Source organism: Scatophagus argus, chromosome 12 (assembly GCF_020382885.2).
Source record: "Scatophagus argus isolate fScaArg1 chromosome 12, fScaArg1.pri, whole genome shotgun sequence".
NCBI lineage: Eukaryota > Metazoa > Chordata > Actinopteri > Scatophagidae > Scatophagus > Scatophagus argus.
In genome coordinates, this window is record NC_058504.1 from 11700934 (window position 1) to 11722779 (window position 21846).

General features: G+C 39.8%; 3 protein-coding genes across 6 annotated transcripts; 1 reads left to right on the forward strand and 2 right to left on the reverse strand.

The window, feature by feature from the left end:
- On the reverse strand, nt 1–5226 carry rad9a (RAD9 checkpoint clamp component A). Of its 3 annotated transcripts, none has more exons than XM_046405307.1 (13): nt 5067–5225; nt 4895–4930; nt 4721–4791; nt 4537–4610; nt 4346–4394; nt 3583–3697; nt 3303–3402; nt 2897–3000; nt 2157–2263; nt 1885–1949; nt 1694–1792; nt 855–1089; nt 1–538 (listed from the first exon to the last, which is right to left on the reverse strand). In XM_046405307.1, the coding sequence occupies exons 1-13, from the start codon at nt 5095–5097 to the stop codon at nt 425–427; spliced, it is 1200 nt and encodes a 399-aa protein (XP_046261263.1). In that variant the 5' UTR covers nt 5098–5225; the 3' UTR covers nt 1–424. The 3 variants fall into 3 exon arrangements, with proteins under 3 accessions (XP_046261263.1, XP_046261265.1, XP_046261264.1); XM_046405309.1 differs by having other exon boundaries at nt 5115–5205; XM_046405308.1 differs by having other exon boundaries at nt 4895–5226.
- On the forward strand, nt 4645–13248 carry zgc:113229 (uncharacterized protein LOC550612 homolog). The gene is made up of 7 exons (XM_046405303.1): nt 4645–4798; nt 6195–7675; nt 7761–7912; nt 8877–9318; nt 9452–9587; nt 9699–9916; nt 10734–13248. Exons 2-7 carry the CDS (start codon nt 6824–6826, stop codon nt 10977–10979), a joined length of 2046 nt encoding a protein of 681 aa, XP_046261259.1. The 5' UTR covers nt 4645–4798; nt 6195–6823; the 3' UTR covers nt 10980–13248.
- p2rx3a (purinergic receptor P2X, ligand-gated ion channel, 3a) lies at nt 13026–19907 on the reverse strand. Of its 2 annotated transcripts, none has more exons than XM_046405305.1 (12): nt 19351–19907; nt 17526–17661; nt 17076–17147; nt 16560–16629; nt 16118–16214; nt 15930–16007; nt 15669–15810; nt 14946–15082; nt 14762–14855; nt 13990–14055; nt 13814–13891; nt 13026–13684 (listed from the first exon to the last, which is right to left on the reverse strand). In XM_046405305.1, the coding sequence occupies exons 1-12, from the start codon at nt 19482–19484 to the stop codon at nt 13571–13573; spliced, it is 1218 nt and encodes a 405-aa protein (XP_046261261.1). In that variant the 5' UTR covers nt 19485–19907; the 3' UTR covers nt 13026–13570. The 2 variants fall into 2 exon arrangements, with proteins under 2 accessions (XP_046261261.1, XP_046261262.1); XM_046405306.1 differs by having other exon boundaries at nt 13026–13708.
- Between the last annotated feature and the right edge of the window lie 1939 nt (nt 19908–21846).

The following is a 21846-nucleotide window of genomic DNA, read 5'->3' on the forward strand; positions in this document are numbered from 1 at the left end:
TACTTTTGAAAACCATGTTTCTTTTATTTAGAGGAGATTTTTTTTTTTTTTTGCTAAACCATGATCGCAAACAAAATCTGAACGGGAAAAAACAAAAAAATACAGCAGGAACTTCTCGACCAGTTTTCCATAATCCCACTTCTTTTCACGTCCATCATTCACATTATGATACTCCAATAAAGGTTGGAAGACACTACCAGTGGCAATCCTGTTCTGTGCACACACTGTCTCTGCATTTCCAAAAAAAAAATCCATCCCTGTACAGCACTTGTACAGGCCAGTGAAGATGGGAATATAAGGATTCCCGGTGTCCATCTTTTTTTGTTTAGTTATTCAGGTGGCATGTGTGTAAAAGTAAAACAAAACACACACACACACACTTTCAGCTCAGTCCACGCCTCTCCTCTCCATCAGTCCACTGTCACTATACTTCACTGTCATCCTCACTGTCACTGGCCAACACTTCCTGACTTGTCACTGGTTGAGTGGTCATCTGAGAAGATGGAGGAAGCACCGATCCAAAGAACAGGGAACAGAACTGTGGCAGAAAAACAAAATTAAATAATATTAAAAGAACAGGTTTTATTTTAAACGCAAAAGAAGTTATTTCTGCCAGTTATTACCAATCAGGTGTTACCCAAAGCCTAGTCGTGATGTGATTTGTCAGTATAAGACACAGTTTTTGTGATCTGACACAAAAATCCTCGACTTGACGCAAAACTACACCGTCATACAGGTTTGTTCAATTAGAGCAGTTATGTGAAGTGTCTCAATGAATACTGCTAACATTCACTACAGTCACAGCTCTCTCTGTGGAACAATGTAATCAGTACACTTATTAAAATAAACCATACCTTCTTATTAGGTGGTCCTTCCAGATCAGCCATTTCATCTTCCTCCTCCTCACTGTATAGTCCTGTCCTGTGATTGGCTGCAGGAGGCTGTTTTGAACATGTGGCATCTGCTAATGGGGGTGTGGGTGGACCTGTAGCTGAGGAACCTGGTGCCATACTGGTATCCATGGAGATGAGGTAGGAGTCTATGTCATCATTCATGAAGTCATCAGGAGGGGGTGGAGGCGTGTGTGCTCTGAGAAAAGAGATGGTTGAAAGGGAAATATGACATCCCACGCACATATTAAATACAAAAACAGCCGTTTTTTCAAGCTTCAGGGACCAATTAAGTGCTTCATTACACTACAATAGTCTCTCTTTTAGCTTTTGACCTTTTAGACATGTTCCCTTCTCCATGCACCTTGGAAGTTAGTGAATTTGAAACAGGACACATTTCAGGAAATCACATTCAACTTCTGTTCATAGAGAGGCAGACTGGAAAATTCATCTCTGCCCATGTCTGTTACCTAATGTGATGCATTTATGACAACTGTATTAAAAAAAAAGTATTAAAAAGTATTAAAAATGAACTACAGGTGGACAGACGGGCTTGCTAGAACACCAACGGGCAATAAGTTGATTCAGAATTCAGAAAATGTTCAAAGTAACGCATTCTCTGAAACACACTTGTCCATCAGGTAGCATCACTGCAGAGAATAACTGATGATGTCCTGGCAAAACAGTTTTTTTTCTCAGTTTGTTCTGCCAGCGGCCTTTTCTAGGATGTTCTGACAAGAAAGACTGCAGCTCATAACAATGTTTTCCCAGTATTTACACACTCGGTCTCATTTCAGTGTTACCGTTTACTGTTGTTTTTACGGCGACTGATGTCATCAGAAAGTGTGGCCAGCACAAAGTTCCCCTCCAGGACACTGTCTGTTACTGAAAACACTGCAGGGCTGATACACGCACACACACACACAAGATGCAAATGTCAGTACACTGTGATAACAAAAGGGATCAACTAACACCTGTATGTGAGTATGCTTACCTGCCCGGTTCATCAAAGTACATAGAAATAGGGAGACCAGTAGACTCTGCAAACACTAATAAACCCTGAAGAAGAGATGACAAATTGCCCACTTAACAAACTTCCTAAAGGAGTAAATTAATGTTAAAAATGCCTATTAAAAAATAAATACAACAACAGCATTTAACTGTCTATAAAGACCTCTCTCAATTTCTCTTTTCTTCCTTCTGGCTAATCCTGCTATTTGTCTGCTGTGTGATCCCCCCCTCCTCCTCCTCGGGCCTCTGACTCACCCTTAACTCCTTCAGACAAAATGTGATGCTGTTGGCACTTTGGACAGCAAAATGGTCAAACTCATCTGAAGCCAGACACAGCTCTGTCAACATGGCCTTTGACTGGTCTGAGAAGGCACAGGAAGCGAGAGAAATAGAAAAGGAAAGAAAAGTGAAGAGTGATTAGAGGATAAAAGCACAGTTGAGTTTCATATAACAATAAACTTTTTATTCTAATATTTCATTGCTGTTAACTTGCAGAGCTGGAAGAAATACCACTTTTGGCTAATGAGAACAAAGACTCCACCATGCAATTCTGCCTTTTACCACACGAGGGCACCACTGAGCTCATCTCAATTGTCTTTGTTTTGTAGTGTGCTTTAGCTTTGACTTTGTAATGAAAAGCTACTTTGAAAACACAATGACTTGTTAGGGCTGTGGGATTAGTAAATATCATTCAATACATTCAAATTGTTTATTGTTTATTTTTCTATTTAGTTTTTTTCTTAGAAAGTGACTGCTATATGGACTGAATACTCCGTCTGAAAGTTCTGTGTACTTGTCAGAAAGTGACCCTGACTATAACTGAATTCTGTCGCACCAAAATGTTGATTCTAAATTACTCTAATATTTAATGTAAGATTAGTGAGAGTTGTGAAATAAAACTATGACTTGGTAAAATGCAGTTCACATGTGTTACAAATAAGTACGTCTGTAGCTGCTGGGTGGAAAAAAAAAAACAAAAAACTGTTATCAATCACCTTCTTCCTCCACATGGTTCCTGACCCACATCTTATCACCACTCACTGCCACAGTCACTTCTTCCAGAGAAGGAGGAAAGTGTACAACTGTGTCCACCAGCAGCCTGAGAGTGAGGGAAAACAAAACAAAAGAGTTGTGAGTGAGGAAGGACTGAAAAAAATTACCACTTCTGACGAATTTGCACCAGTGTTACAGTTCACTGATCTTGTTGTTGACTTTGTCCTCAATGCAGATTCCAATCTGACAACACCTACATAATTTCCATTGATTTGGAAATTGTATTTTTTCATTTAAGCAAACACATGTAGTCTGCAGCCTTAAAAATCCCCTATTTTTTTTAAATTACAAGACAAAAAGCAAACCAGATGCAAATTTATACAGAGAAGGAAATACTATTTTACAGACCTGGGCTGGGATCTGAATACATTGGTACAGCTGTCTTTATCAAACACTGCCTGTAAGCTTTCACTGTCCTGGAAAGAAAGATTATGCGTCTTCAGGAGGCCTGCAGAGAAAAAAACCAAACACTCTGAACACACAAGCACATAGGCCACAATGCAATGCATGTTCTGTGCTACAATTAATAAAAAGTGTCTTGCATCAGTGCAAGAGAGATGTAATCCTTCTGAATTAATCCATGTAAAGAATTGTGAACCACCTGAGAAGGCAGTGAAGCATTTGTTACCGTGTTTGCAGTGTAAGGTGAAAGTGAGGCGGTTCTTCTGCTCATGCAGCTTGATATGACACTTTTCCACCGTCTTCTCCAGTGTTGCTAGAGACCTAAATACAGCCTGTACACTCTGAGTCACAACATAAGAGGAACATAAGAGGAATTAAAACTAAATGTTAAATACAAAAGAACAGGACCATAACTAAGTTAATAGCCTCTGAAATATTCCGGTATTGGCCTAATTAGTTAATACTAATAGCAACCATGAAAACACTGTTTTAGCAACATCTGAGGGCATTTTATGTTAATTAAACTATTAGTTTCCACAAACATGTTTTACATGCGACAATTCTCTTACAATCTACCCTCATGTACAATTATTAAAACAAGGAAGCACAGCGGTTTTGCACAATTTGCACGAGATAACACCATGGCTTTACCACAATAGCAATATTACAGGAAAGAGAGAGCAGAAGAGAGAAAGAAAAAGTTTAGTACAGAAAAGAAACCATAATGTTCATTCATTAATTAGACTCTGTTCTTAATCATGCCCTTGGAATCAGTGATTCTGAGGAAAAAACTATCCATATCTTGTGTAAACAAACAACTGTAGTGCTATCAAAAGACAGATGATGTTGATGAAGGAGCATCTGAATTAATTTAATGGGGCTTTAGAGATGTATGCTTTACAAAGGAAAGTTAGGATACATAGAAGATGGCAGTCTACGTATTGAATATGAGACATAAATGTATGAAGCATCTCTTTCACTCAGCACACCTTTATTGCCATCTTGCAGCGGAATGTGTGCCCACTGGGAATGGTGTACCTGCACAAGAAATGGGAGGGGAAGTTGAATTAAAGCTCCTACATGTGACACACAAAAATGTGATGTTCACACACACTATCACTCTCTCTCACACACATACACACATTACAGTGCTGTTTATACACACGCACAAGATCTGCACCTGCTAAAGAAGAGCGGTGCGAACAGGAAGCAAGCATATGCCGACCGAGAGGAGTTCACAGACCGCAGGGCCAGCTACAACAGAAAAAAAAAACCCAAATCATTTTGCACCAACAGGAAGCAACAAGTCTATATGTATGGCAGACGGAAGTGTTAGAGTACATGACAGTATCAGACGAGCTCACCCCATCTTCTTGAGGCTCCACATAGAGTTCATCACCGATCCTGGACAGAGAATGGATAGCTTTGGCCAACACTGGAAGGTAAGTACAGACACAAATGTAATTACGATTAATTATTATTATTTGTCGATGCACTAGTTAAACATAGGGCTGAAAAAAGCAGGAAGCGTTTGCTACCTTTCACGTTTCCTCCAGTGACGACGCAGTCCATTTCTACAAATTAAACTTACCAAAAGTTAGATATTTGTTATTTTTCCGTTAAGTTAGCAAAATTAGCTAAACGTTATCCGAAACTAGCAGCTAAACACCACCAAGAAGTGAACCAGTGAGGATTCAATAGTTTGCGCACCGAACCGCAGTCCTCCTAGCGCTGAAAACATACTCCGTTTAGTTGTACCTTAATTTTTACGTTTTATTTTCTATAGCGGCTCAGCTAAGCAGTGCCTCGCACCAACTTTTAGATTGTTTACGCTGCCATTGCCCGCTTCCGTGCTGTTGACCAATCAGAGGGGCTAGAAGTGAAAGGGCCGTTGTCTAGACTACGCGCATGCGCAATGTGTTTGACAGCTGCCTTTCTCCATAAAATGTGGGTTAGGTAAGGTAGATAGATAAAAAGAAAGATAAACCTTTGTTGGTAGTGGGGAAGTTCTCATCCACTTCTTTATAAATACATGAAGGTGGAATGTTTGATATGATTATGATTATTTCAAATATATAAAATTACTTTTGATATGAATTAATATTTTATAGTTTAGTTTATAAGAATACATCAAACTCCCCAGCAGAATATAATTTGACTTCACACCACCTCAACTAGCAAGATTAAACATGCGATATATCACATAATAATAACGTGATACTTAATAGTATGGTATTTAGAATGACCAAATACATTGTATAACAAACATTATACTTAACAAAAAAGTTTTGTTTTGTTTTTCAAAAAAGTGAGAAATAAATGAAATTTGGTAATTAATATAAGATATATTGACTCTACCTGGTGGGTAGTAATATTAACAGCTAAAACTTTCATTAGTCTCTTGTCTCTTCAGTGTCATGTTAGGGGATTCTGCTAAAACTAAAATTCTATTTTATTCCTACAACAACAATAAAGACCTGTTTATACATTGTTAGTTTTTTTTTGGTTTGTTTTTTTTTTTTTAAAAAAAAAAAAAAAAGACACATTTTCTATCAAATAGGTTATTCCAAAGGTCAGTGCTGGCATTTTCATATTTATTTAATTCTGAAGATATATAAATAGCAGCTGCTCACTAAAAATGCCCTGTAATTACCACTCAAGGGTCAGGGTGGTGAGGAAAAGGGTGTGTGTGTGCACATGTGTGAGCTAGGGAGCCAGAGAGAGAAATAGGAAGGAAGGGAGGGCAAATAGGAAGATGGGCAGAGAGACAGACAGGGAGAGTCACTGTCAATGCACAATTATCTCACCTCACTGGTCTTTCTTGTTGGTCTGCTATAGTGTGTAAGATCTGAGGAACGCTGCTGTTCACCATCTGTCTTCCCTTCAACGCTGATATAAATGGCTGTTGCCGAAAAGGTGTGACTAAAACAACCTTCATGCACTGAAACCAGGACATTTGGCGAAAGAGAGAGAGACTTTGAAAAGACACAAGAGGACAAAAGTCTGGAACTTGTTTATGTTTGACTCAGCTTTGTGACAAAGCAACACAGAAAGAGAGAGAGACTACCGCTGAAACTTCTGAGGATTATGGAGGAGTGGATAGTGAAACATGCATGAGGAGGAGCAGCCTACACTGAGAAAAAGAATTTGTTTTCTAGCTGAGGAAACCTTAAGATGGTGAGAAACTACTGAGAAGACAATGGAAAAACACTGGAATATCAAAAAAGAGGGAAACAACCTTCAAAGGAATCTTCACAACGAAAGCCGGACAAAGGGGTGACGTGATTCCCACACAGCTCATTACTCTTGTCACAGAGCAGACTCTTTTAAAAAAAACAAACACATTTCATAAAATTGTGTGGGATTCATCCCTGCATAGCGACCTATATTATCATATTTACATGCGCTCCTTGTCGTCATTCTTGTCTATGACTTCAGGATTTGATAAACAACCTTTCTGTTCCTAAATGTCTCAGTCACGTAATCCAACAGACACTCAGGGCTTGCTGCAGTCCATGCTGCAGAGACTGAAGATCCACTCAGGAAGAGAGGGTCAGGAATACGTGCATACACCTGTTCCCATTACAACTTCTTCCACATGGGGGCAAGATGGAGTGAGAGGAGCCTCCTGTCTTGACAGTCCTGTAAATGGTTTGGGGTTTGATACAAACGGTATCCCCTCCAAAGAGTTTGGGATCCCTGCTGTGGACAATAACTTTGGCCTCAAAGGAGAGAAAATACAACAACCAGGTCTTAGCTATGAAGTGAACAGGGGCTTCACTTCCTTCCCCACGCAGAAAGGCAACGCTGTTGGCGACACAGGTGAAAACAGGTTGTTGGGTCAAGCCACATTGCCTGGAATCACACCACCTTCAACAAAGGATGCTGAAATCACTTCCTTTGAGAGGACCAAAGGAGAAATGGTGGCTTTTGGCAGTTCTGCAATTACAAGGCACACCCCTAGTAATAAAGATGCTGTAACAAGCATGGGACAAAATAAAGACGAGGACCAGGAGTTTAAACCCAAAGTCTATATGTGGTCTGTGAAGCCCCCAGATTTTGACATGGGAAATCAGAAGGATAAAATGTTGAACATGAGAAATGGAGTATTTGGAGCTTTGGCACAAAGTAAAGACATGCACGCTGACCAAAAAACAACAAATAGCATCTCTAGAAGAAAACAGCAATCACCGGAGCATAAAACGAGAAGATGGACTCAGAAGATCAAGGAGAGATGGAAGGACAGGCCGGGGAGTTTTGGCAAAAAGAGAAAAGAAGAAGAACAGAAAGAAGAGCAGAAGAATGAGCAAGGAACTGAAGTGAGTGGTGAATTTGATGATACTTATATTCTGCTATCAAAATTCGAACGTCTTGAAGTGAAACTCCTACTTGTGTACTTGACAGATTTCGCCTGAGAACCAACTATTGACAAGAGAAACTCCCGTCAGTGCATCAGATAAGAAGGAAGAAAGAGCCCTCCCTTCACTAGACAGCAGAGGCCCCAGCAAAAACCCTCTGACACACACAGAAGTGAAAACTAATGAAGGATATACAAGGTAATCAAACAACAAACTGTCCTAAAATGAAAAAAAAAACAGTCAAACTGGTAGTGATGTTTAAAATTTCAAAAAGTTCTCAGCCCTGAACGACAACGGGTGAGCTATGTGAGGTATTTCTGAAATGTTTCTAGCTGTAATATATATATTTTTAGGGCTTAAATTTATTCCCTCTAATGTGCCTCTCAAACTCTGAGGTGCCAAACACACCCCAGTCACTGCCAAAGTCTCTAGAAATGAATTATCATTAAGGAGGCCATTCATGGAAGAAGTATACTGTGCAAATACTGTATTGCAAGTAACCATCTGCAAGATATACTTATAGAAATTACTCATTTTGTATGCAGATGGTATATAATTATATATTATTAAATATTAATTATCACTGCATATTAATGTTGGTGCTGGTCGTGGTTGAGCTAAAAATACATATTACTGAGTGGTTTAATTTACTGTTGGACTGCATCTTGTTTTTTACGTGTATTATGGCATTTTTAAAGCATTTTAAATGCAAAGTAACTGGTAACTGCAGTTGTGACATAAATATAGTGGTGTAAAAAGGGCAATATTTAAGTAAAAGTAAACAAGTAACATGAAATGGAAACGCACACACAAATCTTTGAAAGTGACAAAAATAGTTTCATTTCACTTTTCATAAATACTTCATACTTTCCTAAAACAGCAGAGCGCTGTGTGCTCTGTAAGACCTATGACACAGAGAAATAAGATCATATCAGGCTTTATCGACACGGACAACACTTCTTAGCAGAATTAATCCATTTTAATAGTTGATTGATTTATTCTCACCTGAATCAGAAGGCAAAACATAGTAGACTTTGTATGTTGCACAGATTTTGAAGACTTCTGACATAAATCTGGGTGATATAAACAAAACTGAGCCCCTGATTAGGTGATTACATGAAGACACTGTGCTGAACTTACAGAGTCTCTTCTCTTGTGGCAGGTCTGCTGGTGACTTTGAGATTGGCCTCGGCTCGTTTAGCTTGCTGGAAGAGATTGTCACGGGTCAAGAGTGGGCCAAGTTCCTAAAACCCAAACAATCAGCTGCCTCGACTATTCAGAAACCATCAGGAGAACTCCAAATCCCACTGAATTCTTGTGGCAGCAGTCAATCATGTCAGATTTTGAACCATGAAGGAGGTGTGAACAGCAAGTGGAGCTTCAGGGGTGCTGAGGCATCACAAGTTTCAGGTTTCAGCATGGCACAGATATTGCCTGGTGGTTTTGTACCAGCTAGGATGGATGTTTCAGAAGAAAAACAGCAGCAGCATGTTCACAGAGAGGCTGACCTATCAGAACCAATGGAGCATGGACACGCTCAATCAAATGTGCAATCTGGAGACAGTGGACTGGGACAGCCACTTAGACCTCCATCCTTTCCACAGGTTAGATATCAATCATAACACATAACCATCTTATTTCTGACAGAAATTCTCTGATTACATCATCAACGTGAAGACCTGAAAACACCCACAAGCACTTGCCACTGGTGACAGTGTTATCTGTCTTCATCCACAGCCTGCAGATATTCTGAACAACCCAGTGCTGAGGCACAGAGCACAGCTCAACAGAAAGAGACACCATCACTCAACTGAGAATAGAGACGAGAGGCTTCAAACAGAGAAAATAAGTGATACAAAAGAGGCAGACAGAGGTCAGAACAACTTAATACTCGGCATAATCTGAGTTGACAGCGGTCAGATGTTGCTAGTTGAAGTTGACGTATACGTCTGAAATGATGTTTGTCTTGTCTTTCTTCTGTCAGAGGGGTCCATACCTTCACCGAGCCTGACAAGCAGCCATGTGATGGAGGAGGCCGGAGAGTCACAACAAGATAGCGTCATGCCTTTATACATGCCAAATTCTCCTCCTTCACTTCTTACTCCTTCTGCTTTTAATCCCTTTGCTCATGCACCAAAGGGTGTTCTCAAACACTCCATATCCCAAGATTCAGAGTCCTCAGTGGAAATAGTGACAAAAAGGGTAAGTAAAAAATAAATAATAATTTGGTCTAAATGGTCTGCACGCTGCATGCTAATTCTAAGCAGGTTTGAGTATGTGGTGTTAAATAAAATATACTCAAAATATACATAAAATTAGTAAAATATACTCAAAATAGTCAAAATAATAAAAGAAGTGATTTTTGAGTGTGTGGTTCACATTTTTCTCCCACAATGGCAAAACCTCAGAAAACAAAATATAATGATGATTTATGATTATGATTTAATTTTTTTGGGTATTTTTTCCTCTTCTTCTCCTTATTTTTTTCTCTTCTTTTACTTTGTAAACTTTAAATTAAATGAGACAGAATCACAGTTGGATTGTCTTTGCTCGTTGAATGTATAAGTTGTTAAACAGTAAAGTACGTTGATTTATTGTACTATAACTGCAAAAAACAAAACAAAACATGTACTACAGTATGTAGTATGATATGATGATATACTGTGTACAGTTAGTATGTTTTTCATATACAAAGCAGAAAGTAAACTTCATAGAAAAAACAATGTTATTAAAAGTTACTGACATTTTGATATCTTTGTCTACACGATAACATGCATTTATAGATTATATACATATATATATTTATTTCACATTATATTTGATACTGAGGAAATCTAAGACTTAAAACCAAAAAGAAAACTTAAAAATCATGTAAATATTTATTATTTTTAATTGAATATTCTGTTTACATGTTAGAGAAATTTGAACGTTTTCAACATCACCTTTATTAACTGTTTCTTTCTTTCTCCTCTTCTCTCCATCTTTCCTTTGGTTTTCCATTCATCTCACTCTGGATCAGAGGCGAGTCGAGGAGAACCGACGGGTCCGTTTTTCAGAGGCGCTGGTGACCATAGCGCCTCCGGAGCTGAATCCGGATGCTACCGACTCAGAGGAGGATTCGGGAGCAGAGCAGGACGCTGTGATACAGCAGGAGCCTGAGGTGGAGCAGGCGCTGGTAGAGGAGATGGCACCGGCACGCCGGCCTGCTCTCCCTGCCTGGATACTGGCTCTTAAGAGGAGGAACACGGGGAGGAAGCGCAGATAGTGAAACTGCCAACGTGGGCATTTAGCCTCGGGGACGTGTCTTTTTTTAAAATGGATGAAAAAGAAACAAAATTTGACTCCAAAGCAGTTTCATCTGGTCTGGAAGTGAAAAGCCGGAAAACATAACCACCTTTTTGCACACAGAAGGTCTGCTGCCTGGATTTCTGTCTGGACACTTACAGTGTCTCTCTATAGACCAGCACCACAGAATTGAGAGCATTTCAAGGCTTTGCAGCTACAACCATTTACTGCCACTCATCAGCAACACAGCTTTGCTTAGCACCACCTCAGCAGCAGAAGTTAAAGGGGAAAAAAAAAGAAAAGAGATCAAAGCAGAAGTTAAAACTGGCAACAAGTCTGACCTTCTCATCTCTCAAGGATGATGTTTAACTGCCGGATACGCATACTTACCAGTGTGGAATCAGCTCTGTGTGTGCTTAGACTCTTTGGTTACTGGAGAAAATATTATTCCACCAGATTCTATCAGACATAATCTATTGTCCTCCTCCTCCTCCTGTGTCACACTGTACAGCAGCAGATTACTCTCTGGTCTCCTGTTATGTTCATTATGTCTCTTTCGTAATGGCTCAGTGTCCGGCCATCCTGGAAATGAATCCCATAGGGAGACAGAAATATGAGTTTAGAGCTCAGTGGTTTCTGACACACTGCAACTCTCTGTTCAACTAAAGCAATGTGGAAATCATATTTTTAAGAGACATGTGCTCACTGCAGAGAGTCACCCTATCATTGATAGGGTGTACTATCCTGGTCTATATTACTATCTCTGGGCCTATATTACATTAAAGCAATAGTTCTACATTTTGTTAAGAACGCTTGTCTGCTTTCTCCCTGTGAGTTAGATGAGAAGATTGATACCCCTGCTATTTATATGATCTCCACTGTGCCATTTTTACACATAGGTTTTTAATATAAACAAATGCCTTATGCCAAATTCCACATTAAGTAGCGATCTCAAGATGATGTTCTCACAGGTGAATTTTATTACCTTAGGAGAGAACCAGGCGGGCATTTCCCTCCAGTTTCCAGTCTCTGTGCTGAGCTAAGCTATCCGGCCGCAGGCAGTATTGTAGGTTCACATTTATGGCACAAACATGAGAGCGGTATCCCGCTTCTCTTCTATCTGCAAGACACCATCAAACCATATTGTTTTCCAGGATACGAGTGCTGGAAAACTACTCATAGATAAAATATTAAAAAACAAAACTTCTAGCTACCTCTTTATCCCAGTCATATTTATTAATTATTCTCAGTGGAGACTGACTGAAAAAAGTGACATCAGCCTGCTTTTTTCGTGTTTCACAACTGCAGTCTTCAAATGCTGTTCTGGAAGTGAGAAAACTTGACTGATTTTTCATTCTCAGTTGCTGAGTGACCGGAGACACCGTTCAGAGAGATAGAGTACTTCACGGCGCTGTGTATCATATTCTGTCATTTCCATTACATGCATTACATTGATTTGTGTGATTAAATTAGTACATCAAATTTTTTGGCTAACTGGAGTCAATTCCCCCGTGGCCTCCCCTCACAGCTATCCTCTCTCGTAAATCACTGTCAGAGCCATTAAGAAGCTCTTTAGCTCGTCTATTAGTGCCCCGGTCACAACTTTTACTGAGAGGAGCAGAGAAAGTGGGGGAGGGGCGCTAAAATGTAAAGTATGTGCGTGACAGAAAGTGCAAGAAAGACAGTGACAGAGAATTACGTAAATGATAAAAATGTGTGAGTGCACCAGAGATACTAAATAAATTGGATTTGTTTTTAGATTGTCCGGACATTACTCTATTAGTCTGTAACAGTAACGTGGCCTTCTGTGCGTCACCACCCAGAAGTAGACTAATAATGGTCCACTTGTAAACCTCAAACCACTTGCTTGTGCACACACACACACACACACACACACACACACACGCACGCACACACCCCATCATTAGCCATATCTTTACACCATTAGAGGACTCTTTAGTGCTTTTATTTGTGCAGGACAAACAAGAAGGGCTGCTGTTAATAAAGAAAGAAAAATACTCCAAAATGTTTGGGAAAAAAAGTTTATTCTCAGTGTTTTGTTGTTTTTTTTTATTGAACACCTTTTTCAAATTCTGGCTTGTTGGAGCACAGCTTTATTCTCATTATGTACCTATTCAGCCCTAATATTCTGGCTGACAAACAGGAGATTGCAGTTTACTGGAGTTAAAAGGCTGTAAAATGTCTTATAAAATGAAACTCCTTGCAATAAAATAAGCTTTTTACTACTGGATGCTTCGCTCTTTAATGACTGTAGCTTTGAAAAGATTTCATGTGAATAGTGAAGGGTTGAATCTTTCTTGAGGGAACCTCCCTAAACAGGAGGTATCAGTGTGCCATCGTTATGAGCTACAAGGCCACAGCTCTGAGTCCCATTTCTAGTGGCAAAATTGTGAAGATGGCGACAGTATTGTTCTACTTTACCCAGTTTCATAAACTTACCGGGCTAAAACTGACTGTCACATCCTGACAATCAGAAAAGGCTTAATGAATATCTTTAGAGCCAATGAGGGAAAGAGAACAAGGGAGAAAGAGGAAAGTCCCGTTCTTCAGTCAGATAGGTTGCTCAGAGGTAGCGAGGGAAATGGCTCCAGAGTCATACGAGCTCTTGATACCTGGTTTGAGTGACAGCTGGCTGCCTGGGCTCTGAGCGAGAGATGCTGACACCTGGATGGACAAAACAATGAATATCTGTGACGAAGCTCTTACAGAAGAGCTCACCTAGCCTCAGTGTGTTGGTCAAAGTCACTCTGTTGTCACTATATAAATGCATAAGTATATAAAAAAATACATTACCTCTTCAAACTTCTTGGCTTTGTACTGCTCTGCTCCTTTCAAGAAGTTCAGTAAGATAACGTCACAGAGAACAGTACCCTGCAAACAGAGATTTTTTTAAAAAAAAGCTTAATGAAAGCTGACAGCAAAAGAAAAACATGTCTTTGATCATCTTTAGGTGGATCAGAAATTCCTACCAGTCCAATAGAGGTGAAGGCAGCTACCAAGTTGATCAGAGTTGGGATTGTATAAAATTTTCCTGCCTGGAAGAGACCAGCAGAACAAGTAAAAACCAAAGTTTAGAAATGACATGCTGTGGTTTTTACAAGGGTTACGTATAGGACAGGCTAGCTGTTTCAGCCAGAGCGCAAAGTTTTCCAGCACGAAGTTAATGTTTTGAATGATGAATGATGTTAAAGCTAGAATATCCACTAACATGTTTGTATACCAAAAAGTAGAGCAAGAAGAGACAACTGGCTTGAAAATGAATTCAGTCATAAAACTGCAGTCCAAATATTTTATTTTTAAAGGCTACCCACATAATAAAGAAATAAAAGGACAAAGAAATAACAGAAATCAGAAGATCTTAAATATGTTGAATAGTGGTAGGTAATCCCAGTGGTTCAACCAAAAAGCCAGCCACTTATAACGCTCTGTTGTTCAAACTGACATTGAAATCCGAGTTCACATATTGTAAAAGTTGGCGTGTTGTAAATGTGTTAAACATCACCTTTTACTGAATTGCTTGGCTTTCCATACCTCTTGGGACCTTCTCACTTTGTAATGTTGTGCTGTGCAGTTGCTCTGATCACCTTATGTCAATTGGAAGTAGTTTTAAACCTGTTGCATCTCATACAGACGCTAAAGCGTACCTTCTGTGTCTGGGTGAAATGCACAAGATGGAGGGGACAAATAGGACATACATTGGCATTTGACTCACACTATCCAACTCACTCCATTTCAACTCACATTGCCGGTGACCATGACGTCAAAGCGGATTGCATATGCTTTGTGTAGTGTCCGAAACTCAGTCCCATTTTCTGTCTTGAAATATTTGGCAAATCTGCATTCAAGGAGAGGGGTAAAAACATGTGACCAACATTTGAGAAGGAATACAAAGACTGAGCAGGCATCAAGATGAAATCACCACTACCTGAAGTTGTAGCCTTTGGAGACAGCGTTCTTGGCAAAAGGTGCATCAAGTCGCGTGAAAGAGTACTTGGGTATGCAATAGTCAATGTTCCAGTCCAGGTTACACCTCCACTCAATGTTTATTCCAATCTCTCCACCCTGAAGGAGACAATGAGGAAAAGATTTTGGATCTACACCCATGAGTATATGATAATCAGAAATGTAAAGATAAATGTAGTCTGCTTTTTATTTGCTCACTTGTAATAATCAGGATTAGGTAACACCAGAAAGTGGCACAGGGAAAATAATCAGCAATAATATTTGATTCTAGAAGTTTGATGATGCAGTGACTAAATGCATGTTTGAAAACAAACTCAAGACTAAACTGCTAGCGGGGCTGGACTAGCAGCAGCTAGTCAGTCACAACAGCTTTTTCCTCCCTGTTTTCTCTCTGCTGTTGATGCCCCATGTCGTTTTGTGTAATATTGTATACCATTTTGTTCAATATCAAGTAACTGAAGATGGAAAATAAAGTGCTGGTGTGAGATCACACTGTGGTGAGAAAGAGTTCCTTGTTCATATCCTCATATGTGATGTAGACTTGAAATACTTAGAAATTCAGTCAGGTTAAAGCTCAGCAACGAGCAACTTGATATCCTTAGGAATTGGAGGTCGCTGAAGATGAAGAGTGAAGGGAATTTTGAGGAGAAAGAGGAGGAGGGAGGAGATATAAGACAGTTCAGACCTTATCTGCCAGGCCAGCCACATTTTGCCCAGTGTAGTTCAGCACATCCCCCACACGAAAAATGGGACAGAAAGGGTTCGTTTCCGGATGGTAGGTACATCGCTTGATCTCATCAGATGTCATTGAGGAAGGAAAGTTCCCTCTTAGAAGAGAAGGATTTCATGTTTATGATTAGAAAAAAAACATATGTAGGTTATGTGTGATTATTACATATTTCTTGCACTCGTCACATTTTCAGCTGTATGCCTGTAAGAGACCTACCTGGTGACATTGAAAAGTGGAAAACGAATACTGTTTTTGATGAAGATGGTGAAGTTATTCACATCCAGCATCGGTGTGCTTTGGAGGATGTTGAGAGAAAAGGACGCGTGAGCGTGACAATCAATGCTTTCAGTGTGGGATATGTCATCTGGTGCACAAGCATATTAGTCTGTTTGTGTAAATCTTACATTTTGACGTTGTCGTTCTCAGTGGGACACCATCCTTCAATCTCACAATGACCCTTGGAGTCATTTGAGGGTTTAAGGCAAACACCTGTTATTACACCTGGTGTGAAAGACAGGTGAAAGACAGAATTAGGTCATTTGTCATGTCATGAATATGGCATAATACAGTGGCAGCTATAGGATTGTGCATCTCTGAAATGCTCCCAACAGTGAAAAGTCTCTGTGTGTGGTAACTCTGTAGAGCCACCAGATCTTGAACCTGATTTGTTTATGTTCACTGAATTTCTTGCATGTTAAACTGACTGAGGAATCAACCTCTGCAGGTGTTTTGTCTTTGGAGAATGATAATGATAATGTACCTACTGGATAGTTAGGCCTTTCTGTGTTCAGGTAACACTGTGAGAATATCTACAGTAATGATGTGAGAAGAAGAAGTTAGACTCACCATTGGAAAGGATGGCACCAAAATGCTTGTGGCAGTCTTCATCTGTGTGACAACTAAACATCGCAACAGACTGAAACACACACACAGCTTAAAATGTTAGATCACTAAATGTTACACACTATATGGCTGCAGTGCAATCAATATCATCTTCAACTTCCTTTCAGCTGAGCCTGAGGGAATCTTCTGTTTAATGGCATAAGATATTCTTATACACAGCTTGAAAAAACAGCTTGTTTGGCTAAGGAATTCACTTTTGTGATTTTGTTCTATTTGAAACACCTGTCCTTGTCAGAATAAATAATGTCAGACAGGTGGATGATTATATACTGAGGGAGCTAATTTCTGATATCCATCTTTACAAGCTTACATAAAAGGTTCCATGACAGTAATGAGTGTGCAGCTTTTCCAAAAACCTAATAAAGTAATATAGGTTGGAGCAAGCCATGAAGTGGTACAAAAACGTAATTAGTAAAGGCTTAAAATCCAGTGTAGCCAGTGATTTCAATGTGTCCTCACCTCTGCACATTTTCCTTGGAACTGATTTTTGGTGATGATGAGTTTGGTCATGATGCAGAACACACCAGCACCCTGAAACACAACAGGATATTTCTGGTATACTGTATGTTTATTTGATGCTATTTAATGATCAAAATGTGCCTCACATAGCACATCATATCATAAAAATGCTACTCTAGTTTCTAGATTATTAAAGACATTATCTACTCACTCTGACTTCAGATACTGACTCTCACATGCTTTACACGCACCGCAAACCACCACTAAACCTTTCATTCCACCTTGAAAAGGTCAAGGCTGAGTTTGTCTGATAAGAGCACCTCAGACAAAGTTGAACCATTTCACAGTGCAAGAAGATATTTGTCATTTGAAAGCAGCGGTCGTATCAAAGGTCAAAGGCCATGCTTATGTCCGTGTAGGCGTTGACCATGTGCTATCAGTGCAACACACCTGTGGAGGGAAGACGTAGTCAGCCACATCCATCACCTGGCCATGATGGTAACCAAAACCCTTTACTTTGGTCATCACAGAGGACTCTATGCCAGTGTCTGTCACCTGATAAGCTTTCTCATGGATGAAAACCCAGCTGCAGGACAAAGGACACAACAAGAAAGATTCAACAACAGGTCCAGAGTTCAGGCATGCAGAATGTGAGGAGTCTTCTTTATGAACACAATTAACTGTGTCTTTTTATGTCAACCTATGTTGTTTAATAAGGTTTACTGCTGTCCTGAATGTACATCTAAAACCCTGAATTTTTGCCGCAGAAAAAAATTATTTTGATCCTTTTCCAAGGTTGCAAATGTTTTTCCTAACTAAGAAACTGGAAATTACATGTCCTTACCCCTTTAGTGCTACACATTCAAAATATCAGTATTTTTCAAGCATCATTTGGTCAGTTTTCATTTTCATCAACTAAAACATAGCAATACACAACTAAACAGGATAAAGTAGAGCAATACAAATAAATTAAATCATGCAAAAAAAAAACAACAGCAAAAAATTGACAATCAAACACACAGACAAATAAAACACTTATATAATAATATCATATCATATGTATGTATCACATGTTTTTTTTACATATGTATCATATGTATGTACGACATTAACAATGAAACCTTTAAAGTGATGCAGCAGTTTCTTCAAATTAAAAAGGTGAGTCTTTAATTTCTGAGGGAGCTTTTCTGAGATGAAGGAGGAGGATGTTCAACAGTTAAAACTTTGAAAAGAAAGGCAGTGGAGTGTTCTCAGAGTTCCTGCTGGGATATAAAAATGAGATGCAGTTCCTTACATATGAGGCTGCTAGATTATGTAAAAAACAAACAAACAAACAAACAAACAACAACAAAAAAACAGTTGCACTAATCTAAAATCCTTGCGATGAAAGCATCTACATTTCTGCATTGTTTTGAGTTAAAACTTGTCTAATTGTGATATGTATATATATATATATATATATATATATATATATATAAAAGATGCTCTTGCAATTTTGTTAAAATGGCTAATAAAATTAAGATCAGAATTTTAAATCACACCTAGATCTGTAACATGTCTAAATCTGCCTCTCTTTGCTTTTCGGCCTATATTTGTATCACTTCAGTTTTAAGCACATTTACTCATCCAGATGTTGGTGACAGTGAGACAGGTTTAAAAATTGAAGAAAAGGAACTGGGTTTTTTCTGGTGAAACTGAGACATCTAAGAGTCTAACAGTTATATTTGTGTTATTAAATGTTTCTACAACCCCAGGTGGGTGTCATTCGCTTGCTCTGCTTGTCTTTCCTGGATTAATTTTGGCAGCACTGACATAACAAGGTACATTTACTCAGATTCTGTATAATTAGATAAAGTAGCACTTCCACACTTCAAAACAGTGAGTACTTGATTTCTCTTGATTCTTTTATTGAGTTTTGCTGTTATTACATCTTTGTACTTCATGCTGTTGCTATTCTTAAGTAAATGATTTGCTGTATAAAAAATTAATAAGGTAGTTGAACATTTCACTTTCACTACACGTTTCAAGTTAAAGAGGGGAAAAAGGAATGTAATACTGACATAGCCCCCTGATAGCCGCCTGTAGCTGTACTGCAGGAACTGTTTTCACTGAAAGCAGTTGGAGGTAAAACCGTTCACAATCTGGTCCAGAATAAAGTTTTTCTGAAGAAGCAATCTGCTATTGTGTTTTCCAATCGTAATTTTTCAAAGCTCGGAGGAGAACATCACTAGAGAAACACAGTCAACCAAAACATTTGCAAACACAAATCACTGACCCGACAAAATATGCAACGATGAGCAGCTGTACGATCCGGTTGATGATGCCCACAGACCAGCTCTTCACCACCACAGACTTGGTGGTCTCGTACGTGAAGAAATCAGTGATGAAGCCCCACGCCAAGGAGCCCATAGTTGCTTGTCAGTCCAAGTTAGAAAGCGACGGTGGGTTAGGTCCTCCTGAGTCTGAGAGGAAAGTGCAACTCCTGTCCGGTCTCAACAGTTGGCGGTAAACCTTTGACTGCCAAGAAGCTCAGTCCTGATTCTAATGAGAGGAATGAGGGCTTAATTTGATTGTGAAACCTCACTGTCTGTTTCATTGGTTTAGAACACAACATGGACCTCCCCTTCATTCATGAGTGAGAGGAAAATGTATGTTCCTCGGTCCCTCCCTTTTTCTCCTGTTTCCTCTTACCACAAATCCCCACCCCCCCATGCCTCTTCTCTCGCAGCATCACTAGCTTTCTCTAGCTCTCTACTTTTGAAAACACACACTTATTTAGGAACGCTGATCAATATCCCGTACATCTGTTTTCAGACACATTTATGACATCCTTTCAGTGGGTTTTTGACACTTCCTGGACACTTAGGTTAGACTATGGTTAGAACTACTTCATCTGCCAACATTTGTGCGAACGCAAGGGGCATCTAAAGAGGCATCTAACGTTGGGTAGTTACTGGATTGTGTACTGAAGTTACTAGTTTAAGATAAGTGAAGAGATGTGTGGCAGTTTGGAAGCTTCGACAGTAGAGCTTGGTAAATGAATAGGATGAGATGACTGTTTCTTCTTGACTGTAACAATGACCATCCAACCAACTGGTACAGGGAGCAGTGATGAGTGCAAAATTTGTAATTTATGATAAGGCAGGTAAGGCAGGTCCTGAGAAGTCTTACCTTACCTGAATGGTTAGAATAAGGTTCAGACCATTAACACCTATGTCCTGCCAGTCATCAGATACCCTGCTGGCATAATATGTTGGCTAAAGGCTAAAGAGAGAGGTCATCGATATCAAGATAAATGAGCTCCTTGCAACACACCCCAAGTCCAGCAATCTGTGATTGTACACTCAAGGGAGGCTGAGGACTAGTGAGTGTCAGAGCCACTGTCCAGGATGAAACAACAAAGGAATACATCAGGAGAAAGGCCCCTCAAGATGAACCGCTAAGCAAATACTTCAGGCAGCAGAAATCTGGAAATGATGATGAGGAGGAGGACAAACCATCATGGAGGGCATGGTATGTACCGACAGATAGAAGAATAGGCTAATATTAAGAAATCCTATGAATGGCTTGAGAAAGCTGGATTGAAAGACAACATAGAAGTGCTAATCATGGCAGTACAAGAACAAGCACTCAGTACAAGATCAATAAGGACTGGGATCTACCACAACAGACAGAACCCCAGGTGCAAGTTCTTCAAAGACGCCCCTGAGACATCCATCCATTTTCTATACCGCTTATCCGTCAGGGTTGCGGGGCAGCTGGAGCCTATCCCAGCTGACTATGGGCGAGAGGCGGGTACCCCCTGGACTGGTTGCCAGTCAATCGCAGGGCCAACACACAAAGACAAACAACCACACACTCTCACACTCACACCTAAGGGCAATGTAGAGTAGCCAATTAACCTAATGTGCATGTTTTTGGTATTGTGGGAGGAAGCCGGAGTACCCGGAGAAAACCCATGCAGGCACAGGGAGAACATGCAAACTCCACATAGAAGGGCCCAGACCAGGATTCAAACCTGGAACCCTCTTGCTATGAGGCGACAGTGCTAACCACTGCACCACCTTGCCGCCCTGCCCCTGAGACAATTCAGCACATAACAGCAAGGTGTAAGATGCAGGCAGGAACAGCATACATGGAACACCATAACCAAGTGACTGGCATAGTGTACAGGAACATCTGCACTGAGTATGGGCTGTAAGTTTCCCAACAGACCACAGAGTAGTGAATAGCAGAGGCTACCACAGAGTCTTAAAAAGTCCTTAGGAGGGGCCTGCACACTCCAAAGGACCTCAGCCTCCTCAGAAGGTGTAGGCACCCTTCTTGTACAGGGCGTCGGTGTCATGTGACCAGTTCAATTTATGGTTGAGGTAAACACCCAGATACTTAAAACTGTCCACTATCTCAATGTCCAAGACATGTAACAACTTAGATAAAACCAAGTGTTCAATACGACTCCCTTAAAGACCTTTTTGTACATTTCTGGACATAAAAAGTAAAGAAAAAAAGAAACTGATTGGACACTTATAGGTCGCCCTAAAAGGCTTGGGTTGTAAATGCACCAAGATAAATTACACACTATGACATTATTTACAACAGCGCAATGACTGCAACATATGATACGTCCACTTCTCAATACACTCACAAGCACCAACAGCATTATCGCCTCTCACACGAGGGAGATAATGCAATGAAACAATGACATAGTGTGTGTGTACTGGTGTAGATATATGTGCCAAAAGATTATGTCATTTCTTAAGTGGGTCCATTA